At 44.7% G+C, this 24,203-nt stretch overlaps 1 protein-coding gene across 2 annotated transcripts in view; it reads right to left on the reverse strand.

Annotated features, from left to right (window-relative positions):
• Positions 1-10,819: 10,819 nt before the first annotated feature.
• Positions 10,820-24,203, reverse strand: part of ADARB2 (adenosine deaminase RNA specific B2 (inactive)) — a 447,041-nt gene continuing 433,657 nt past the window's right edge. For both annotated transcript variants that reach the window (XM_075062213.1, XM_032782113.2), the window contains exons 8-9: positions 16,314-16,492; positions 10,820-11,740 (exon numbers count right to left, since the gene is read on the reverse strand). In XM_075062213.1, the coding sequence (XP_074918314.1) occupies positions 11,564-11,740; positions 16,314-16,492 (356 nt within the window). In that variant the 3' untranslated portion in view covers positions 10,820-11,563. The remainder of the gene's footprint in view (positions 11,741-16,313; positions 16,493-24,203) is intronic.

A 24,203-nucleotide genomic window follows, 5' to 3' on the forward strand; every position in this document is an offset into this window, starting at 1 on the left:
GATTTTCACTGCAAAGATGTTTCACTACAGTATTTTCAGGTTACACCTTTGAACCTAAAGTGATTGTGCAGTGAAGGCTGTACAACCCTATGAGCCTGGAGGTGTGCCTTAACTGGAACAGTTCCCTGGAACAGATGCTTCATTGATAGAAGAAACAAGGAAAGCTGTAGGAACCAGGACTGCTGCAGAGCTGTTGAGCTTTGCAAGACCAGGGAGCCACCAGGACAAGGGATCCTGGAGTTTTTTATAAGCAGCCCAGGTATCTACTCTTCCTTGTGTGGAGCTGATAAGTCTCCCTCTGGGAAATGACAGCCAACAATGAGTATTGAGGAAAAACCCACTAATACCAAACTAAACAGTGCTGCAGGAGCTCAGGAGCTATTGTCAGGGCCGCCCAGAGGATTCAGGGGGGCTGGGACAAAGTGAGGGAGCTGCGGCACTTGTACTCACCCGGCGGTGGTCTGGGTCTTCGGCGGCACTTAAGGGCCCCCCACCCCTGAAATGCCGCCAAGAACCCGGACCACCACCGGGCCAGGGCTTGAGGGGCCCCTGCGGCGCCCAGGGCCTGGGGCAAATTGCGGCACTTGCCCACCCCTCTGGGCGGCCCTGGCTATTGTAAATCTCCTTGGTAGGAGGTGAGAGGAACTGCTGCCTTTTAGCTGTGTTTTCTGTTTTGGTTTATTTTCCCTTAACCAACTGTTTTACATTTGTCTGAGTTAAGCTGCAGCTAAATGCCAATTCCAGCAGAGGATCCTAAAAAGAACCTAATGCTCCGGAGTGTGTGATCAAGCACTATGTCAGCACTTCTCATTGTGACACTGAAGAGTTCTTGCTGTTGGCCTTAATCTCACAGTTTGGGAAATTTCAGACATATTGTAAGGGCTGATGTTGGGACGAATGTTTGGATACAATAAAGATCTTTTAAATGAGAGGCTGTAGCTCAAACAGAAGGGATGGGTCTGTTGCAGGAATTATGGGGTGAGGTTCTTTGGAGTCAGAATAGACTATCGTAGAGGTCCCTTCAGGCCCTGACGTGTATGAATCTCTTGCACTGGTAACTGAGCAACTCTTATTGCACTAATTTAAAATAGCCAGATGCTAAGACAACAAAAAATGACTTGAAGTTTGAAGCATATGTAAACTCCGGCACCAATTGCCAAATCCCATAAACACCGAAAAGTGTCACCATCCTAATGTTATTTCATAGATTAATCTTTACCCTCGAGATGTTATGAGGCTGCTCTGATGCTCAGTGGTACAGTATGAAATCATGAGACTTTCTGTGAAAATGCAAGTATGATGAAGTAAACAATCTTTTTCATGTAGCCTAAACAAATGTTGTGAGCTGGATTCTGCTCTGTTACACCTGGGTGACTGCTCTGGAGGGGGCTACCCACATAAAGTCAAACTCTGCTCTTTACCTTGGAGGCTGCACAGAGGTAACAGAGCAGAGTTTGACCTTATGTGGTAAGCCCCCTCCATAGCAGTGCGCTGGAATTTTTCAATTTTGCTGCCATGCTGGAATATGCAGAAATCCGTTACTATCCCAGAGTAAAGTAGGGGATGAAAATTTCAGTGTCAGCAATAAGTAGACTATTTAGAAACCCAAAAATAATTAAATAAATACCTTACTAAAAAGTGTCTGAATTTTTGCAGCATATACCCAAAGTAATAGTAAAGGGCTCTTCAAATATTTTCACTGTTAATAGAGAGTTAAAGAATTGTTGGTTCAGCTAAGGAAAAAGTAGTGCTGACCCACAGTAATCAAATTCAAATGCCAAGGCTAATGTGGTAGATAGTTGTTTTGCCTCTGGCAACACGGACTCCACCTCTATTTTCCTGAGTCAGTGCAGCTGCATCAGGGCCAAGAATTGCTTGTTGTGCACGGGCTATGGGTTCAAGTGAAATGGTGTTTCTCAGTTATAAAGGTGAAAGTGCATCATCTGGTGAAAGCAGATCAGCTGTGCAGTGTAGAGTCACTAAGGCTGCTGTTATTGTAAGAAAAAAAAAATCCTTGAAGCCCTCCTGTCGATGTAGCTTTGTCTACACCGGGAGTAGATAGGTACAACTGCGTCACTCAAGGGCATGGATTTGCATGCTTGAGTGATGTAGTTAGACTGGTGTAAGTTTGTAATATAGACCTGGCACCCATTACAGCAGGTAGCACTGGCTGAGCCTCAGCTCCAGACATAGGTGCCGACTTGGTGGGCACTCTGGGGCTGGAGCACCTATGGAAAAAGCCCAGCCACTTACTAATGAGCTGGTCAGCAGAGAGTGGGAGGCACTGGGGGAAGGGGTGGAATGGGGGCAGAAAGAGGCAGAGTGAGGGTTGGGCACTGGGGAAGAGGTAGGGTGACCAGCGGGCAAATGTGAAAAATCGGGACAGGGAGTGGGGGATAATAGGAGCCTATATAAGAAAAAAGCCCCAAAATTGGGACTGTCCCTATAAAATCAGGACATCTGGTCACCCTAGGAAGGGGACAGAGCTGGGGCAGGAAGAGGCAGGGCAAGGGTTGGGCACTGGGGAAGGGGGCGGAGCAGGGGCAGGAAGAGGAGGAGTGAGGGGCTGGACCTCGAGGCAGAGCACCCACCCAGAAAAATGAAAGAAGGCACCTGTGGCTCCAGCCCTTCAGTTTTGACCACTATTCATATGATTTATAAGCTTGTATCTCTGGCTGTTTTGGCCACCCTGGGTATAATAAATGTATCTGTCTGCTTACATGGGGCTCCTCACCATAGCATCCAAGCACCCCCTCTGGGTTGGGGGAGGGGGCAGGCAGGGGTGCTAGATTATTACAGATTCAAAGTACATGTGTTCTGGTGAAAAGGCAAAACTCTAAAGAATGTGGCCATTTTCTTATAGGGGATAGGTCAGTTTTAAATGGGCTAATGGAAAAGTAATACAGTCTTGAGTTGATAAACTAGAACATAAACTACACCAGCAAGGGATGAAATTATCAGGAAAGCCAGACTGAGCAGAGCATTTGAGAAGAATGATTTCACTGACGAAAAGCCAGTGATTATTAATCCTCTTTCTCCAAGGCCACATTATTTAGCTCATAACCCTTGGAGTGGTGTGTGCACACATGTGGATTGCTGGTGTTTTGTGAGGGTTCAGCAGAAACACTGTTGGCCCTTTAAGAGAGCTGATTTTTCTGTAGCTTCAGCTAGCTTTCCAGCCGAACTAGCGTATCCATGCTCATGTTGAAACCAACCAAAGTAATCTGGAGTAAGGGCTCCAAAGTAGACACAAAAGTAATGAATCAAAAGGTTTAAAAAGTTCTTACGCTGCTATTTTATTCTTCAATGCCCAATCATGCCTACCAAGACTTAACTGCAGCAGAAGGACTTATTTATTTTATTTGAGAAACAGGCACTTCACTGAAGCCCTCTATTAAGACAATATATCAAATTACTCATGTTTTATGTTGTTGTTTTCCCCTAAGATACAGTTGGAAAAAACGTCAGCTGTGCTTGATAACGCTGTGCTGCATGCCTGTAATGTTTTAGCTGCCATTCTAGTATTTCTCCTTTAAACTTAATGAGATTAACCCCAGACTCAGTGATTGCTTTGCAATTGTTTTCAGCAGCAAAATCATGTCAATGCAGCTGCCATGGATGGAGCATAGCCCGAACAGCTACTTTAGCACGGAAAATAGGTTTTGGAACCTGCCTAAAATGAACGTGGTTGGAGCAAAACTGCTTAGAGTGGAATAATGGACCCTGTAGATCGTTACAATGAATTGCTGTGTGCAGCTTGCAGTTCTGGTTAGAGTGGAGCTATTGTTTAGAAGGCCTGGTCTACACAGATTTTTTGCACCAATTAAACTATTTTGCTTAGGGTTTGTATAAGGTGTTTTTTCAAAATTGTGACCTAAAAAGCCCTTCAGTGCCAACTGGCAAAGGGGGTCACTGTTCTATAACAGCAACTCTCATCAGGCCTGACACATTCACTACACCTCACACATTGTTGTTATACTATTTATTTATAAAGACTGTTGTGTAATCAGGGGTGAAAGTAACTTACAGGACTTACCGGTACTGCCGGAGTCCTGAGGGGGGCATGGCCTCATCCGGAAGAGGTGCAGCCTCTCAAGATTTAAAGGCCCTGGGGAACCAGCTGTGACTAGGAGAACCAGAGCCTTTAAATCAACCAGGGGCTTCCAGCTGCAGAGATGGCTGGGAGCCCCCGGGTCTCAGGGGCAAATTAAAGGGCCCGGGACTCTGGCCGCCAGGGGGAACCCCGAGCTTTGCAGAGCTGGGGCAGGGATTTAAAAGGCCCAGAGCTCTTGCCGCTGAGGGAAGCCCGGAGCCCTTTAAATCCTGGCCCCAGCCCAGCCACCAGAGCTGTGGCCGGGATTCAAAGAGCTCTGGGCTGCCCGCAGAGGCGGGGAGCTCTGAGCCCTTTAAATCCCGGCCGTGGCTGGGATTCAAAGGGGCTCTGGGCTGCCTGCAGCAGCGGGGAGCTCTGAGCTCTTTCACTATCCGCCATGGAAGTCGATGTGGTCCAGCATGGCGTGCTGGCTCTTGCTGGTACACCGTACCGGACCTCACCAGCTTACTTTCACCTCTGTGTGTAATGTAGCAAATAAAAGCTTACATGATACTGTGCACCGTAAGCATTGTGAGATGTATGTAGGGGTATCATGTGAGAAGTAATGTGTATGGATGAAAGTATGATTAAACTTGGTAATGAGGCAGGATTGATAACCAAGTTTATCTCAGACAAATGAATGTTGATTTACCTATTTGCCTAGGCATCTGAGGTAAGTTAAGCAGCGTAAGCCTAAAATAATGGGTATCATAGGTGCCAACTCTGTGGGTGCTCGGGGGCTGGAGCACCCGTGGGGAAAAAATGGTGGGTACTGAACAGCCTCGGCAGACCTCCAGTCAGCTCCTCCCTCACTCCTCCCCAGTGCCTCCTGCTGTGGGCCCCGCAGATCAGTGCCTCCCCCTCCCTCCCAGCACCTGCTTCCCACTGCTAACAGCTGTTTTGCAGCATGCAGGGGGGGAGGATGTGGCGCGCTTGGGCAGGGGGGCAAACTGGGTGGGAAGAGGCGAGGGTGGGCCTTGAGGGAAGGAGTGGAGTGGGGGCAGGGCCTGGGACAGAGCCAGGGGTCGAACACCCCCCCAGTGCTTTGGAAAGTTGGTGCCTGTGATGGGAATTACATATGTATCTGAGGTAAGCAGGAAACAAGTTAACAGGAAGATAAGAAAGCAGCTTAAGGGAGAACAAGCAGCAAGGGAGAAGACCTTTATCTGGGAATACAAAAGAACGGCCATACTGGGTCAGATTAATGGTCCATCTAGCCCAGTATCCTGTCTTCCAACAGTGGCCAGTGCCAGGTGCTTCAGAGGGAATGAACAGAACAGGTAATCATCAAGTGATCCATCCCTTGTCATCCATGCCCCAGCTTCTGGCAAACAGAGGAGAGAAACATTTCAGAACATGGTTTTGCATCCCTGCCCATCCTGGCTAATAGCCATTGATGGACCTACCCTCCATGAACCTATCTAGTTCTTTTAAGAACTCTATCATAGTCTTGACTTCACAACAGCCTCTGGCAAAGAGTTCCACAGGTTGATTTAGTGTTGTGTGAAGAAATACTTACTTTTGTTTGTTTTAAACTGCTATCTATTAATTTAATTTGGTGACCCCAAGTTCTTGTGTTATGAGAAGGAGTAAATAACACTTCCTTATTTACTTCCTGCACACCAGCCATGATTTTAATAGACCTCTATCCTATCCTATCCTATCCCCCCTTATCTGTCTCTCTTCCAAGATGAAAAGCCTCAGTTTTTATTAATCTCTTCTCAAACTAGATAACCTGTTTCCTACCCTATAAAATTTTATTGCCCTTTCTAATTTTCCATAATTCGCAGTAGACTTTTTGAAGTTGGGTGACCAAAATCTGCATGCCACTAATTCAAAAGGATACATTCAGGTACTCTGGTAAGGAGTGGGTCGTGGGAGAAGAACCTTGTGAGGTGCCATTAATGAGGGAGCAGAGAGGGCAGCAATTTCATAATATCAATAATATCAGTATGAAAGGCGATAGGAGTCATTCAGTCCCCGCGCTGACTCGAAGCAGGACAACCCCCCAACTAAACATCCCAGCCAGGGCTTTGTCAAGCCGACCCTTAAAAACCTCTAAGGAAGGAGATTCCATCACTTCCCTAGGTAACCCATTCCATTGCTTCACCACCCTCCTAATGAAAAAGTTTTTTCTAATATCCAACTAAACCTCCCCCACTGCAACTTAAGACCATTACTCCTTGTTCTGTCTTGTTGCATCAGTGAAAGCTGGATCCTGGCCCTGGGAGCTGGTGACACTGAGAGGTTGCTGGAGGAAAGACAAAGATTTTAGCCTGCTAAAGTTATGTTTAGTCTCCTAGCAGCATGTTATATTTTTGTTTTGCTTCCATTGTCCTAGTTTAATATCACTTAAATCTCTATCTTTGTTAATAAACGCCTCTTTCTTTTATCATAAGTAGCGCTCAATACTGTAATATCGAGCGAAACGTGAATTCTTAATTAAATCAATCAAGCTGGTGTCTGCACTCTCTCTTTGGAGATAGCAAACTTGGTAATTCCTGTGAGTGACTGGTGACAGCCTCTGGCTGTTCCAGGCAAATGCTCTTCCAGGGTTCACCAGAACTGGGGTGCACCAAGTGTTACCCTCAAAGCAAAATAAAGACTGGCAGAGTACTGAGAAGTTTGTCGGGGGGGTGGCTAATAGACTGGTGTGACACGGAGCTGTTAGCCAATTAGCCCCAGCAAATCTCTCTCTTGCTGAGGCAGCAGAGGTTAGCTAGTGACCTATGGTTTTGGACACCCTGAGAAAGTGTCACACCCAACACAACACCTAGTGTGGATGAAGCTATAACTTTATGAAAGGGCCTTTTACCAGCATAGCTCATTCCACTTCCTATACGGGAATAAGCTGTATCGGTACAAGAATTTTGATATCGGTACAACTGCATCCACAGTAGGGGGGTGGTAAGCCTTTAACTATATCAGTACAGTTAAAACAGTGCAACTTTTCTTTGTAGACAAGACCTGCTAACTACTGAAAGACTGAACACTTTCATTACTCAGGCAAAACTCTGACTCCAGTGGGAGTTTTGCCTGAGTTAGGAGTTTGGACTTGACCCTCGGTGACTTGGTACTGCAGAGAAAACCTGACTCTGAAAGTGTTCCACTGTAGCCGTCATTTCTACCTACATGCTCCAAAGCACAGTTATACCACCAGCAAAATCCTGGCTTAAAAAGAAAGATGCTTTTATGTGAAAGGACTAGCTATGCAAAAGTGTCTGAAATCACTAGCCTCTGGGGAATTTTGCATTTCCGTGAATCAAAAAAATGACCCTCTGCCTCCTCCAAGTTTTGCAGGAGGGGAAATCACTCTTTACACTTCTTTATATGTTAGATTTCATACCTGGACTGAAAAGCAGGATGAAGAATGTCTCTCTGGACTATTTTCACTGTTTCTTACAATCCCATTCAGACCTAGCAACTCTGGCAATGAACAATTTAGACATCTTTATAGATGAACAAGATAGTTAAGTCTGTGGACAAAGTAAAAATTTTATAATGCAGATACTTAAAACAATAGCCCCAGTTGTAACCTGGAATGGTCAAAATTAGAGATTGGTCCAGTTCATCCTTCTCCCAGTACAAGACCATTCCCATCACTTTTAGAACAGAATCCAAATATATCCACGATGGATAATCTTCTCTCAGTACAACCATTTAGCTCCCATGTAATTGTGCAGGTCAAAGGGAGAATATATTGACTATTGAATACATAAAGAGAATATGATTTCTAGGCCATAGTGAAAAATAACAAACAATAAAGAAACAATTTTACTTGGTATTTTATTCACTTAACAGAAACATTCACTTATCAGGTATCACTGAAGTGCAATTTACACAACTTAGCAGCAAATTCACATATGTAAATTCAGATTTATTTTCTTTTGTTGTCTTTTTTTTTACAAATATTACAAATTTACATCCATTAGTACAGTATTGCCATTCACTCATGCGTGTTATGTACATAATCGTCACTTAAGAATTACTATTGTGAAAGTTTTCCTTTGCTTCAGGAAATGCTGCATGTTGGTAACTTGTGCTGCTGGGATGTGGTGCACACTGTAGTGATGCATATAATGAGGAACGGTAGACAGCTTGGGCCAGATTCAACTCTGGTGTAAGGAGCTGTGACTCCACTACTTTCAATGGACCTATCATATGCCTACTTATGACAGGGTTCAAGCTTGGTCCTCACTGCCTCAATTAGGTCTGGCAATCGAATCCAGGCTTTTTAAAATGTATTTGTTGTAACAAAGGCCAGATCAGTCCATCCCACCCCTCTTGTCATCCTTAGAATAACTAACTCCTTCAGTTTGTGGGCATGTTAGCTCTGATACCAGACCCTGCAGCCCTTATGCATCCATAAGGTTGGAAACATGCTGGGGCTGAACCCAGATGGTTTAAGAAGGAGCCTTGATGTCTCTCGTGTGGCTAGTTGGGTTAACGTACAGAGACCCAGTAGTTCAAGGAGTTCCCAGTACCCTTCGTGAGGAGGGAGTCAGTTTAAATGACAGAGCCCCAGTATTCTTCATGCTGGGGAGGTCAGACTCAACAGCACTGGGCCCTTTCAAATGCTGGCGGCCAGATTTGAACCCTGCTAGTGCACTGACTCCGTTGTGCAAATGTGCTCAGCTCAGAGTAAGGGGTGGAGGGAGCTTGGAGGGCAATTCTGTCTCAGGGTGCTTGAATTCTCCCCTGAGCTCCCTGGGCCACTGGGGGCTATATACCTTCAAGGAGTGCTGCATGCTCCCATTTATACACCAGCCCCATGCCGTGCTGAGGCAGGGCCATGGCCCCACTTGCATTGGAGTGTATTGGGCCCTTGGGACTAAAGGAGGAAGAAGACCCTATGCTTCATCAAGTGCAGCCACTGTGTAGTTGGGGCCTGGCCCAGGAGGAGCCCATGCATGGGGGCGAGGGGACTCCCTTTGCCCACCCTCCTCTCATTCATACCTGCTTACGGAGCAGCCACAAGCTCTGTGTGTAACTCACTACACAGACCTGTACCCTGCCACCTTCATAAAGCGGCTTCCCTCTGCACTACCACAAAGCTGGCAGGCTGTGGGCCAGATCCTGCCCTCCTTGATGTCATTGGAGACATCTTGCATCAACACCAGCGGGATCTAGGGCCAAAGCCAGATGGGAAGGTAACACGGGAATGTTTGACATTTGGAAGTACAGACAGAATCTCCAGAAGGAGCGTAACATTATTTTGAAACGTTAAAGGTAACCTTGGAAGGGGTCATATTAACAAAGTGGTTACCACAAAGTATCTTCTTGCCCCTAACTTATTGAAACAACTTCAGGTTATTAAATATATCTATTCTAAGGACTTTTTTGGTAGTTAATATGGAATGTATTATTTTATTGGAAAGGTTTTCATAAGGGGAGAGCTCTGCTTTATCTAATTTAAAAATTCTAATTTATCACAATAATTTTTATACAAGACACTATAGCTACATCTTGTAGTTTATAATCTAAAAATAAGATCTCATCAAAATACTGTAGCTAGTCTATTGTGGGCATCAGTAAACAATGTATTTACGGTATATGGCTCTCCAAACATGATAAACGCTATGCAAAGAGCATCTATCTTTATTGATAGGAACGGTTTCCTGTGTAAAGGAAATTACATGGAAAAAATATGAGCTATGTATTTGTTTGAAAAGTAACTCATCTAGACTGTTCTGGTGAAATATCTAGACAATTATCACAAATCAGTAGCAGCATGTTACATACAGATTTAAAGAGAATCACTGGAATAAAAAGAAAAGTTGTTATATACCCTCAAATCCTGTCATTTAAAAAAACAAACAAACAAAATAAATAAAAAAATATAGCATGTCTGACAGTTAGTTCTGTAGCTGGACTATGGAAGTTTAGATCTCCCATGCCTTACATTCTGATGAAATGAAATGATTCACAGAGCAATAATAACAGACTCAGTCCTTCCTTTTGAAGATATGTTTCAGCAAAAAGCTATTCTTCTTATAATAGAAAACAATCTGCATTTCAGACTGCGAATGAATGTGTGGTCAATTTAATAAGACTATTTAGTACTTACATAGGACCAGAATCTGAAAACCCTTTAGGAGTCTCTAGGAATTAAAGATTCATCTTTAATTAAAGATTATGTCATATGATGAAACCTCCAGGAATATATCAAGCCAAAACTGGCAAGCCTACCTTTCTCACACTGCGTAGAGCCTTACTCTGGGAGTAGTCATGACCATTGTATGGTTTCAGTGGGACTATCTACAGAGTGAAGTACTATTCAACATAAGTGAGACAGAGTCTGGCTTATACAGAGATTTACAACCAACCATTAATTAAATAAATAATTACCACAAGCTCCCCATTTCACAGATGGAAAAATTGAGGCAGTGAACGACCAAATTTCAAAAGTGGGTATCTGAGGTTTTTGTGGGTATCCAACATCAAATATTCAATAGTTGATTTTTCAGAGGTGCAGAGGACCCTCAGCTCCCATTGACTTCATCTGGAATTGTGGGACTCAGCACCTCTGAAAAATCAGGCCCTAACTCTGTTTAGTTTGCAGCTTCCAAAAGATGAGGCACCAAAAACTTAGGACTATGGGTAAAAATTTGGTCCTAAGTGATTTGCTGCAGGACACAAAAGGAGTCAGTGTCAGAGCCAGGTTTAGAAATCAGGAAATCCTGGCTCCCAGTACTATGCTCAGATCCGAAAACAGGAAACACAGTTTAAAAGAATTCATGTAGTCAAAATTAAGCAGCTGACAGAACAATTTTTGCATAGAGGATACACAACTCCTTGTGGATGAATATGTTTGTCCTGTGACTTCCTGTCACACTGTGGGTATGAAGGTATTTTCATGTATTCACTAACTAAACTATCTTCCATCATTCAGCAACATTATTGCTCTGATGGTATAGGGGGAAGATAAACTCAGTGCTTAATTTGTGCCAGCACTGAGCCCCAGCATCTCTAGGCTTGGCAGTTCATAGCCCCAGCATCTGAGGACTTGCTGGGTCAGTTATGAAAGTAAAAAAAATTGCTTGAGTCCTGACACCTAATTGCTTGAGCCTCGGCACCTCTTTCATTACAAATTGAGCACTGGATAAACTGTATTTTAAGTCAGATGCATGGCCTGCTCAAGTCTGAAATGCAGCTGCTTCTTGGATAAATAATAATCCTGTGTACTACAAACAATGAACAGCAGCGTCTTTGTGAAAAACATTTTATAATCTAGGCGTGTAGATCCGTGTAAGGGGATCAGTATGAAAAAGCAGTTTCCTAAAGTCAACTTCAGTGCGTTAATCAAACACATCTTATGTTTATGTATTTCCAATACAGAATTAAAAGAAAATATTCTCATGGAGGTTGTTATTAAATATTGAACTGCATCCATTCTATCAGCCCACACATTCTGCCTATCCTTCTCTCCAGTTGATTTGATCTGGTCATGTAGCAAAGGTGTTGAATGATTTATACAGTTAGTAAAAACTGATCTTGCTCTGGGGGTTTCTTGACCCAGGTGCCCAGACCTGCTTTCTGAAATGCTTTAAACAGCTGCTGCTTGACAGCCTGGTATGTCTGAGCCACCAGTTTTGCCTCACTGTACACTGATGGCATGTCTCCATGGCTTGGCATTCGTGTGCTCAGCTGCAGAACAAAATCAGAGGAGAGGGAAAAAAATAAAAAAACAAATCAACAAGCTAGCAGAAACAGGCGACTTCAACAGCCATATAATCTTCCTGTCTACATTTCCTAAGCAACAAACTATCTCTGAGCTTTCTGTTTGCCTTTGATTTGCAACAACAAAACACTGAAGGTATAAGGCACAAGACATTGTTCCTATCTTGAAAATGTGGAGCAAATGCCAAAAAAGGAAATCAGTTTTTGCCTTCCTGAAGTGGGTGCAACCAGCAGCAAATACACACCTGCAAATCACTTGGTGTTTTTGCAAAGAAAAATCTGCTTGTCAGTTAGGGTGCTTAGAGGAGGGGAAAAAAATAACCTTTATGAGAATCCGAAAAGAAGAGGACGCGGTTGATTTCAATAAAGGAAGCGGAGCAGTTCAGAGCTTGAGCCAGACAAACTAGTGCCAAGAGACAATATGAGGAAGATTCTCCTCCCCTCTGCCTTTAAATCTGTTATAATAAAAGATGTGAAACATGCATAGGAAGGGCAGTAGTCAAGCTTCGGGGATTTATGCCAGAATGTATAGCTGAGAAGCTGTCTTGTTGAGAGGGACCATAGCTAGTTCAACAAAAGTGAACATTCTGAAGTAAAACCTGAAGCATCTGCCAGAAACTATCTTAAGAGACAAAGACGCATGTCTGCAGTCCAACAATCACCCTGAGCACACACACAAGAAGAAAGCACCTTTTGTATTTCAGAAGGAATAAATCAATGACTATCTCTGACCTTCCAGAGTCTTAACACAGTCGAGTCAACAGTGAGTCTTTGACATTATATGGAAGCAATCAAGGTCTGGAAAATGCCTTAGAGCAGGCATACAGGTGAAAGTCTAGTGCTTACAACCAGCGAAATTACATCCTGTAGGAAAAACTCTGCATCAAAGCACAAATCTCCAGGAGCAAACATCCCAGAGAGACTAAAATGCAGGCTGAAGTCAGTAGGTCAAACTCCTATGGAAATCTCTGGGCCAATGTTACTCATTCAGTTTAGGAGGAGGTGAATGCTTTTATTGGTATATTCAGCCAGCAAACCAAAGAGTCTAAATGGTGGTGCAAGTTACAGGCCAGGTGTGTGTTGGCTAGGGCCGGCTCTAGCAATTTTGCCGCCCCAAGCACGGCGGCATGCCGTGGGGGGCGCTCTGCCACTCGCCAGTCCTGCGGCTCTGGTGGACCTCCCACAGGCGTGCCTGCGGATGCTCCACCGGAGCCGCAGAACCAGCGGACCCTCCACCCTCCGCAGGGACTCCTGTGGCAGGTCCACCGGAGCCGCCTGCCGCCCTCCCGGCAATCCAGCAGAGCGCCCCCTGCGGCATGCAGCCCCAAGCACGCGCTTGGCACGCTGTGGCCTGGAGCTGGCCCTGGTGTTGGCCAGAAAACAGGTGGAAGTGGCAAAGTAGTGTGCCAAATGGGTCCTCCCTTTGCTATCAGTGGATTCCAGACTCCTGTTCCTTACCTTTGTATGGGGGGCTCCTCCTGCTGCCTTTGGGGGGACAGGGATTCACCCAGGGGCCACTGCAGTGCCATTATCTGCACAAACACTCAGCTTTATCAGCAACGGGCATCTTGCTCATAAACAAACCAATTCCAAGTGCAAACTGCCTGAAAGCTCTGAGTGCTGAGTCTGGGCCCCTGCCTTGTATGGCACCTGCTACTGTAGTCCCGGTGCTGGTCTGGACTTCTCTGCTGGGTCTCAGCTGCCCCCAGATCAGATCCACTGGTCAACTCCTCACCCAGGGGCTCTGGTAGTACTGCTCCCTGCTCACTATCTCTATGGGCCAGAGAAACATACAGCCTGGGCTGCCCACTTGTGAGAACACGAAGGACACCATACATCCACCTCACACAGTCCCTCAGTCACTGATCCAGGGCCTCCTTCCCTTTTGGCTTTGGCTGATTCTCATGTGTATTTCAGTGCAGACTCACCAGGGTCAGGCCACATACCTAGGCTGCTCTCTGGACCTGTGCTCCAGAGCTAGCTCTCAGTCTGCTTTGTCCCTGTAGCAGCAGCCATGACAGCCACTGTTCCTGCACTGCTGATGCCCCAGCTAGCCCTTCATCTTCTTAAAAGACCTTGCCACAGGAACTTGGTCCAGAATTTCCTTCCATCTCTCTACCCAGCTTCTGTTTGCAATCAGGGATCCAGAGACCTACACCATTCACAGTACTTCTGCTGATTTGTGGAGTGGGAATTCACACCCATGCAGTGAGGCTTTACACCTCCATATAGTGGAGTGGTTGTGGGGAATTGCAGGCAAAATGAGTGTCATTTACAAACCAAAGGGATATAAAGGAAAAGCAACTAAGGGTATAGCTACACTTACAGCTGTACAGCGCTGGGAGTTACAGCTGTCTTCGTACAGCTGTGTAGGAACAGCACTGCAGTGTGGCCACACTGACAGCTACCAGCGCTGTAAGCACTGCAGTGTGGCCACATTTGCAGCGCTGTTGGGAGTGGTGCATTGTGGGTAGCTATCCCAGTGTTCAAGTGGCTGCAACGTGCTTTTCAAAACAGAGGGGTGGGGTCGAGTGTGACAGGGAGCGTGGGGGAGGCAGAGAGAGTGGATTTTTGGAGCTGACACTGTTCTTAGCTCCCTGCCTTGCAAGTTCTAAGGACTGGAAGATACACAGCACCTACCTTGAATCATTTTAAAAGTTTTGACCCTTCCCCCACCCCTCTCTTATTCACTAAATGCAAATTATGCACTCCTAAATAGCCTTCAGACCACATAAGCAGCTGCTCAACACGGACTCCCCCCATCCCTCTCTCCTCAAGCAAACAGCTGTGAACATTCCAAAGCAATTCCCCTGCCTCCGCTCGCTCGCTCGCTCGCTGGAGCAAAGAGCAGCTGTGTTTGTTTTTTAGATAAGTAGCTCTGGGGAGCTCGTAGTTCAGCCATTCTTCCTGTTTGTTGTGGACAGGAATTGTGGGATACCTCTTAATACCCTGGAGGGCAATAAAAGTGCTTTTGGTGGCCACACTTGACGAGCAGCACTGCATCACCAGCACTGCAATCGTTACACCCCAAGCAGACCAGATGTACGGCCAGCGCTGCAGCCAGGGAGTTGCAGCACTGGCTGTGCCTTGCAAATGTGGACACAGAGTAAGTTGCAGCACTGTAACCTCATCACCAGCGCTGCAACTCTCCAGTGTAGCCATACCCTAAGAAGAGGATATATGAAAAAGGAACACCACCTCCTCTTCATCACATTTCTTCCAAGTGGTTGTGGCTGGATTAAAGCCCTCTCAGAATGCCAATTGACACAAGTAATGCTTTTTCTGCTCAGGAAATGCCCAATTGGTACAAATCAAAATACTTTACAGATTGTCTCAATCTTCTCCCATTCTGTAGAGAAGGACAGGATGATTCTTGGCAATCAGTGCTATAACGACTAGGAAGCAAGGAGACAAAGGCTATATAAAGGCAGCATCCAGCTTAAGCCTTTCAGTTTCCTTTGTCTTCTCTCCTGGAAGTGTGGAGTCTAGCTCTCAGCTCTTTGAACCCGGCTCTTCCTCTTCCTCTAGCAACTCCTTAGAAGAGAAGAGCAAGGCTGACTCCAAGGAAAGGGTCAAGATGAGGAAGAAGCAAGCAGAAATAGCCAGAGCTTAGTGCCTATCTGGTGATCCTACACAGATTGTGCAGTTCCCCAGGTACAAAAAGTTTTTTGGTGAGCACCCTCCAGGGAAAGGGATGATGCCAGAGAGAGTCATTCAGGAGATCCTTTATCAATTGCTGTATTGACAAAACAATGGGAAAGGGTGGCTAGGGGCAACCAGGGTATGGCAGCATGGTGGCCATTTTAACTGAGGGAAACCCGTGGCTTTAATTCCATTAAATATAACTGCTGTGGAGTTTAGGGGGAGTTCTGGGTGCTCCGAATCTTGCACGATCGGGTACTTCACTTGAAAGAAGTTGAAATCGCATTAGAGGTATTTACCAATATTAAATAACAGTCACAATCAGAGCCCAATTTTCAAATGTGGGTACTCAGGATGGAACATAGGAAACCAAACAGCCAATTTATGTGCCCCCAAATCAGGAATACAGTGTCCTATTTTTGTATTACTGGTTTGAAAATGGAGCGTTCCACTGTCCAGAATGACCAATGTGGACACTTCCCCTTAAAAACTGCCTGGATTATTGCAGTACAACTTGGGGTGCTATTTCAGCTATTAGGTCTCCCTATGTCCTGTCCATTCAGCTAATGCCATCTCCACGGTACATGACTCCTGAGGATCTCCATCAACTTTCAGTCTCTACTAACGAGGAACACTGGGGCTCCTTTGGAGGCTGTCATCATTACACGTGGACTGTCAAAGAGGTTGGCTATAAAGTAGGGATCAGCCTGTGCTAGCGACAAAGGCCCAGTCTCTGTTCATAGACTCTACAGACCTGGGGAGCAAGAAAGCAGAACTCTTAGTTCTCCCTCACAACAAGGCTGAAATGCTAATACCAGGTCAGATCCATGGTTGGGAAGCTTCCAGCTGTCCCATGGCTGACTGTGAGGCTGTATCCCCGGTAGTTTACAAGGCCTACCTTTCCATAAAGCTTTGCCCACCGAACATAAAACGTGTGCTTGCATAGCCGCGAAGAGCCCCCACAGGTCCTCTTTCCCATTGTGGCGTTGATCACTTCAGGGTCCGTGTTACCCACTATCCAGTTCACACTGAAACTGGGAGATTTTCCTGGTTGCCGTACGTCAGCATTACTCACTCCTGTCAAGGGATAAACAGTAGGGCAGAAGAGCATTAATATCAATGGCCCCAAACTTTCATGGACAGCAAACCTGGGCCTTTGTTTGTTAAAATATGAAATATCTCTGTGCAAACACATACCTACTGTGCACTCTGATATTGTTATTATTGTCTCTTAACTGGCACCTCTTTAGGGCACACAAGGATGGAATAATTCAGCCATTCCTATATATTCTTTTTCTTAGCAGACAAATCTTATGTTTAGGATGGGGAATGCAATTACATGGTAATGCATGACAGTGAGCAGTGTTATAATAGCTGAATGAACAGAGCTTCCTCTAACTGGCTTCAGTGTAAAACCCAATTTTTAAAGAGAACTAACAGGCAGCCCCAACAAACACATCTCTTCCTAAAATCTCCTCTGGGTGGGGACTGAGTTTGGTCAGTAAGTAGCACATTGAGATCCCAACTGCAGCCTCTGGATGGCAGGCAATAAAGATGTGACATAATAACAACAAAATATGTGTCTCTCAACTTGGCATTTACCATGGAAAGGAAGAAATCTTCCTTTTGGTACTTAGACCCCAAGTTGATGGGGCCTTCTAAATACCATAAATCGTACAGATACATAATATGTACAAACACTTTAATAAGAGACTGTCTAAGGGACAGTCATCACAACCCTTTCCAAGGCTCACAGCACTAACTTTGAATTCACAGGCCTTTTCCCCCTCCCCCCCCCCATAATGTATGCAGGATAACAAAGTTCCACACTCCTGTCAGACCACTGACTACTGTTATACCCCTGGCACGAGGGATGGTCACTACTGCAGACACAAGATTTTGCCCTATCCTTGAATGTGTCTCAGACATTTCAAGCTCTCGGTGGACACCACATGGCTATCCTGTGGTGAGAGTGCAAGGCATATGGGTTACCATTGTACTTGTCTAGAAGCTACTGCTTCTGTCCTAGACAACTTATCCTTGCCCCACCATGTATGACTACAGGTTTCCTACCAGCATCAGTACACAGACACTTGTGGCCACAATGTGTCTGGGTGTTTGCTTTATACTGGAGATCTTTGTGACCAAATAACATTAGAGGTGACAAAGTTGCTTAGCGTCCTCCTCATGGTAACTCTTGCATCTTGTTCTCTTGTGCCTGAAGACATGAGGAGCCAGGAATAGATCACCAGCAGAGTTAGCCCAAGGAGATAAGAGGAGTAAGGATGGTGCTGGGTTTATTTTCCAGCACTACATAAATGGCATGAAGAGAGCTTTGGACCAGGATGCTCAATAGTGACTTTTAGATGCAGAGCTCCAACTTCTGGGTCTGATAGTAATACCCCACCTGGAAAAGAGATGGTGGCCTGAAGGATATTTGGAAAATGCAGGGACTTGGCAATATGTTTGGATTCACTTGTTCTCTTTTTCATTGATCTGCCATAGATATAACTAACCTCACAAACCTGGATAGAGGAGGCCAGCCTGGTGGTTGGGCAACAGTGGATTGTCCTACTGGGCAGGGGTTATCTTGGTAATAGACATGGATTGGAGTCCAGGAATGACTCTGTTTCCAAACTGAAGCCTGGACTGTCAGCCCAACTAACAGACAATCTGACCTTCCCACATGAGTGTCAGGCTAAAACAGTGAGTGCAAACAACGATGCATTGTTTTTACAGCTTTTTGGAAAACTCCATTTATTATTCTTTGATAGATTACAACAATGAATGTCACTGTGATTCATAGCCATAAAGGGTTAATCGTCCTGCAAAATAAATAACCCCCCAAAAACAAGTGGGGAGATAATGTTTGTATATTTGTGTATTTACATATGTATGAGTAGAGTCGACAATGTAATCAACAGTCCCTGACTGTGCTGTATTCTGATAATTCAGAGATCAAAAGAACATTCTAGCATTTAAATGAATTGAAGACAGGAGATATCTCTGTATTCCTCTCTTTTTGAAATGTATAGCAAATAATCTGTGAATGGTGGAGGAATAAGCAAATTGCCTTATGTTAATTCCATAGTTAAGTACCAGTGATGGACCTCCTTCAAAGTCATCCTAATCACCTTTTGTTCCCCGAGGAACTCTCAACTTGTCAAAGAGGACCTGAATTGTATAAAAGGACCTTGCTTCCTGATTCTGTCATCTCAGATCTGCTTAAGCTTCATCGGGGGAAGTTTGAGTCACAAGACTGAAGTCCAAACTATGCTGGTATGCTCTGAATATGATATTTGGACACTGGACTATAACCTATGAACTATTTCTGAAAGAACTTTTTGAAACTACAAAGCTCACCATTGCTGTTCTGAGTCTGAACCTCAATTAACTGAACTCATGTCTGTATATATAATCTTTTAACCATACTCTCTCTTTTGTTTTTGAATAAATATTAGTTTAGTCAATAAGAATTGGCTGGAGCATGTATTTGGGTAAGATCTGAAATATTCAATAACCTGGGAGGTAATGTGTCCTAGTCTTTGGGATTGGTAGAACCTTTTGATGAAATAAGATTTTCAGGAATCTTCATCATATTTGACTTAGGGATCTGGATGGAGTCCTGAGTCTGGATCACTTTAAGTCATAAGGATATGAATCAACAGTGTTCCCCTGTTGCCAAGAAGGCTAACGGCATTTTGGGTTGTATAAGTAGGGGCATTGCCAGCAGATGGAGGGACATGATCATTCTCCTCTATTTGGCATTGACGAGGCCTCATCTGGAGTACTGTGTCCAGTTTTGGGCCCCACACTACAAGAAGGATGTGGAAAAATTGGAAAGAGTCCAGCGGAGGGCAACAAAAATGATTAGGGGGCTGGAGCATATGACTTATGAGGAGAGGCGGAGGAAACTGGGATTGTTTAGTCTGCAGAAGAGAAGATGAGGGGGGATTTGATAGCTGCTTTCAGTATTGAAAGGGTTCCAAAGGAATGGATCTAGACTGTTCTCAGTGATACCAGATGAAGAACAGGAGTAATAGTCTCAAGTTGCAGTGGGGGAGGTCTAGGTTGGATATTAGGAAAAATTTTACTAGGAGGTGGTGAAGCACTGGAATGGGTTACCTAGGATGGTGGTGGATCTCCATCCTTAGAGGTTTTTAAGGCCAGGCTTGACAAAGCCCTGACTGGGATGATTTAGTTGGGGATTGGTCCTGCTTTGAGCAGGGGGTTGGACTAGATGACCTCCTGAGGTCCCTTCCAACCCTGATATTCTATGATTCTATGATTCTAAGGGAACTGTATTGTTTGGACTTCTGACTAACCAGTAAGGTAATAAAGCAGCTCTTTCATGCTAGCTTGGTAAATCTAGTTATTGGAATATCCACCAGCTTTTTGGGGATTGTCTGCCCCATTCTTTGCAGTTCACCCTAATTGAGTGACCACAGCTGGTCTCCACTGGAACCCTGGTCACAGTCATAGGCGCCAACTCCGTGGGTGCTCTGGGGCTGAAGCACCCACGGTGAAAAATTAGTGGGTGCTCAGCACCCACCAGCAGCCAAGCTCCCCGCTCTGCCCTGTCTCACCTCACCTCCTCCTCCGCCTCCTCTCCTGAGAGTGCTGCGTCCCAACTTCTCCGCCTACCTCCCAGTGCTTGCCGCAGCCAAACAGCAGTAGCAGGCTCCGTGGTGGGAGGGAGGAGGAGCAAGAACGTGGTGCGCTCAGGGAAGGAGGCGGGGAAGAGACGGGGACAGGTTGGAATTTGAGGAAAGAATTGAATAGGGGCAGGGAGAGGGCGGAGTTGGGGAGGGGCCTTTGGGGAAGGGGTTGGAATGGGGGAGAGGAGGCATGGCAGGAGTGAAGGGGCAGGGCCAGGGATAGGGTTGAGCAGTTTAAGACACTGAGGGCATGCTTTTCAGATATGCTGCACTCCAGGAGCTCCCACTGACTGCAGCTGAGATTGTGGGTGGTCAGTACTTCTAAACAATCAATCCCAAGGTGTCTCAAGTTGGGCCTCCAAAAATGGGGGCACACTAGATCAGTGGCCACTTTTGAAAGGCCTCAGTAATATGCCAAAGGTCATTCAGCAAGCCCAGTGGGGAACAAAATCCACACTGGGATCCTACTCACTGGACCACATTGCCATCACAGTAATACTGTTGGAGTCCTCTTGCGTGAAAATGCTTCCAGCACTTGTAACATTGGAAGCAGCGCCAGTTCTGCCACTTAAAACAGTTCCCACCTCCCAGTTGTGTGCCTCTCAGCAGGACATGAATTCATGTCATAGAGAGCTGCTCACTCTCTGCTCCAAATATTGTCCAGCATGGTTCTCTCCACATGGAAAAACAAGTGTCTGCTAGAGTAAAGGGGGACTGAGCGTGTAGAGGGAAAGAAATGAGGCCATTACAAAACAAAATAATACAATGAAAGTGGTCACACTAGATACAGCTGTTGGGTATTTATGGCTTCCTGGCATGGACGGCATTAGAGGAATGACCAAGGTGACTGAACTATCATAGCTACAGCATGAAGATGGCTTAAGACAAGACTAAAACTGAGTCCTAATCACACACTGGGTTCACAATCACTTTCATGTCACATTAATACCAATTTCAGTTTTTTTATGAGATAACTGATGCATCTGCATCTCAAAATCCAATTCACCTAAGTAGTAGAATAAAAATGTCTTTTTGCTTAAATCCTGAATATCAGAGAACTCCAGGGTGCTATTCATATACCTCCATAAAGAACAAGATGCAAACTGATCAGAATCTGGTATTTGACACTTATGCGCCAGTCTCTGTCAAGATATTACCATAAAGCTTAACTGACTGAGTGCCAAAAATATGGCGGCAAATGCTCAGCCAGCCCGTCTAGCAAAAAGCCACAGATCACAGAATAAACACAGATGCAGCAAAATCAATGACCAGAAGAAAATAGAAATTTGAATTGAATTAACAGGAGCTTTGCATACATGTATTACAATTAATCCCTTAAACAATAAAAAAAAAATACAGATCAACCCCAGGCAATCAGTGCCAATAGAGAGAAGGCTACAATAGTGGAAGGGATCACAGAAACCCACGGAAGCCGAAACCAAGCTGACATTAAACAATTAATTGAAGCTCTGCAATAACCAGTGCATAAAACAGCACAATTAAAAACACAAACTCAGGGGGCAAAACTGATATTACTGATGAACAGCCCAAAAACCTAAAGGCTATATGAAGGCAATAGCACATGACAATGCATGTCTGCCAATCATATGGGTGAAATTTAGCCCCCTGTGACCAGATCTAGACATCACCTCTTCACCTGGTCCTATTACAGTGTCAGTTAACAGTGTCAGGTGGGTAACATGGTGAGGTGATCAGGTGATCTCCAGATCCATGCAGAAAGGAATAAATGGCTTGATTTGCCTCACCTGCATACCTGAGAACATCTGCAGTGATTGAGGGACGCATAGGCCAGAGTGTTCTTTAGTTAATAAATCACAGTTTTGCACAGTGGATAATTTAATCCCACAGAAATGTTTCCTCTCTGTCTGTGGTATACATTATGGGGGAGTGGGAAAAGTTGGGGATCTTATTTGTAGAGAGGGGGGGGAAATGACCTCCAGAGGTATTTTTCTGAGCTCCAGACAGAAGTCCTCTCTGGCGAGATAATTCAGTCATATCCAGAGAGAGGGTGAACTTGACCAGAGACATGGAAATCATTCCAATCCTTTCTTTAGGGTTAGATTGAACCATTGCTCAATGCCCAAATGTTGAGGAGCCCCAAGGAGGAATCGTGACTCAGAGAATCACAATTTCTTCCCTGCTCCTCACTTGCTCCTGGGAGGGGATCATTTACTACAGCCATTTACTGGGTATAGAATATTCCTTCCTAGTGTGGGTGAAGCCAAGACTCTCCCTACTCCCTATTCCTCCTGACCCACCTGCTCAGGGGATGAGAGGAATACCAAGCACATAGCAGGCTTCTGTTCTTTTCCCCCTGCACCTAGGCCCAAGTTCTGGGGAAGGGATGGGGTTGGAGTCTTACTACCCCTTACTCCTCGATATTACCTTGTTAGAGTCAGGTCCAGGTTGGCCTTTTGATTGATAGTGGCATTTTAACAAGAGGCTCCTGTGGATCGAGGCAGTCCCCTCCAACTCATTAATATTAAAGTCTTGGAAACAAACTAGGCCAAATTGTGCCCTGAATCACACTCGGTTCTGCCCCACTGGAGTCACAGGAGTTGCAGAAGTGTAGCTGACGGCACAGTGTGGGCCTACACTGTTTTACTGAATGGGATACACAGCATTGCCAACACCAAGAATTTAACTATCATGAGTTAGGATTCCCCCACCCCTTTCCTCCCCTCCCTCAAATCAGTAAGAGAACCTTTTATAACAGGTTAGATTTAAAGAACAAATAGAAACAAATAAACAAAAAAACCCACCCTTAATGCTAGGCCTTATTCTGCTTTCAGTCACGTGGTGTAAATCAAGAGTAATGCCATTGAAGTCAATGGAATTTCACTTGTGTGAAATTGGTGTGTGAGGCAAATCAAAGAGGTGTTTTCTACTGTGGTAGCAAGGAACGATCTCAGCTGTCCTCATCAGGGCCTTAACTCTTTTCTTCACTAAAATGGCCTACCTTAAGGCATAAATGAGAAAACAAAAATGTTTGGTATCCTCATAAACAAAGGGGACCAATAATTTTTAATCCCTATCACTTTGATTTCTAATTGGAATCCTGAGGTAGAAGCTGCCTGGTTTGAGATTGTTATGGGTTCCAATGCATTCCATGTGCCTTTTTCTAGTCACCCATTTCATTAGCCATTAGTATCACTGAGTACTTTGTCCTCGAAACCTCACATTTGAGGAAGTCTTCTGTGCACCACAGTTTTACAGCTGTGAAGCACATAACATAAATCACAACAACCTATTTAATATGGATTGACACTGGCTCTGTAGTATTTCTGATGCTTGGGTCCGTAGGAGTTATGAGCATGTATCAAACAATGTTTTTCTTAACGAAAGCAATACAGATCAAATCATCTGGAGAGAGAGATTCCCTCACGACTGCTCCCGGTCTAAAGGAAATTCACAGACAGCATAAAGGCAAAGAGAAAGCTTCCCAAACAAAGACAACTCTCAGTGAAAGAAGAAATCAAGTTCTATGAGACAAACACATTGCAAGTGACATGGGTATCCCTTTGATGCAGCTTTACCACCCTGAAAACCTGTGACATTGGCTCCCAAACATAAATGTACAGTATAAAGCCAAACCATTGCCAGTATCATCTGGGCTGGCTGTGGTTATTTCCCTTGTTAGCATCTTATCATTTTTAATCACTTTTCAACCTGTGTGGGGTTTCTTCATACACAGGAAACTTCCAGTGGGACTTATTAGAAAATGGACTTGATTCTTATCTCATGTATACTTATGTACTATTATGTAAAACTGATGTAGTAACATATGAAATAAATTAATTATGGTCACAATGTGTGAAATTCACCCCTGTGCAGTGGTCCAGCACAAGACCTCTGAACTACATCAGTCCCACTTAAATCCTATTTTGAGGACTTAATTGGCTTAAGTGTGTGATGGTCTTCTGCACAGGGATAAATTTTCCCCACTAAAGGGAGAATGTGCTGGTAGTGTATATGAAAATCACTTTAGAGGCCAATTCTCATTCTACTCTAGTCATTGATAAACAGGATTCATATAGTTATTAATGTAATCTCAAACAAAATGATGAAATATGTATGGAGATTCCTTATATATTCGTATTAGACAATCT

Source organism: Chelonoidis abingdonii, chromosome 2 (genome assembly GCF_003597395.2).
Source record: "Chelonoidis abingdonii isolate Lonesome George chromosome 2, CheloAbing_2.0, whole genome shotgun sequence".
NCBI classification, from domain to species: domain Eukaryota; kingdom Metazoa; phylum Chordata; order Testudines; family Testudinidae; genus Chelonoidis; species Chelonoidis abingdonii.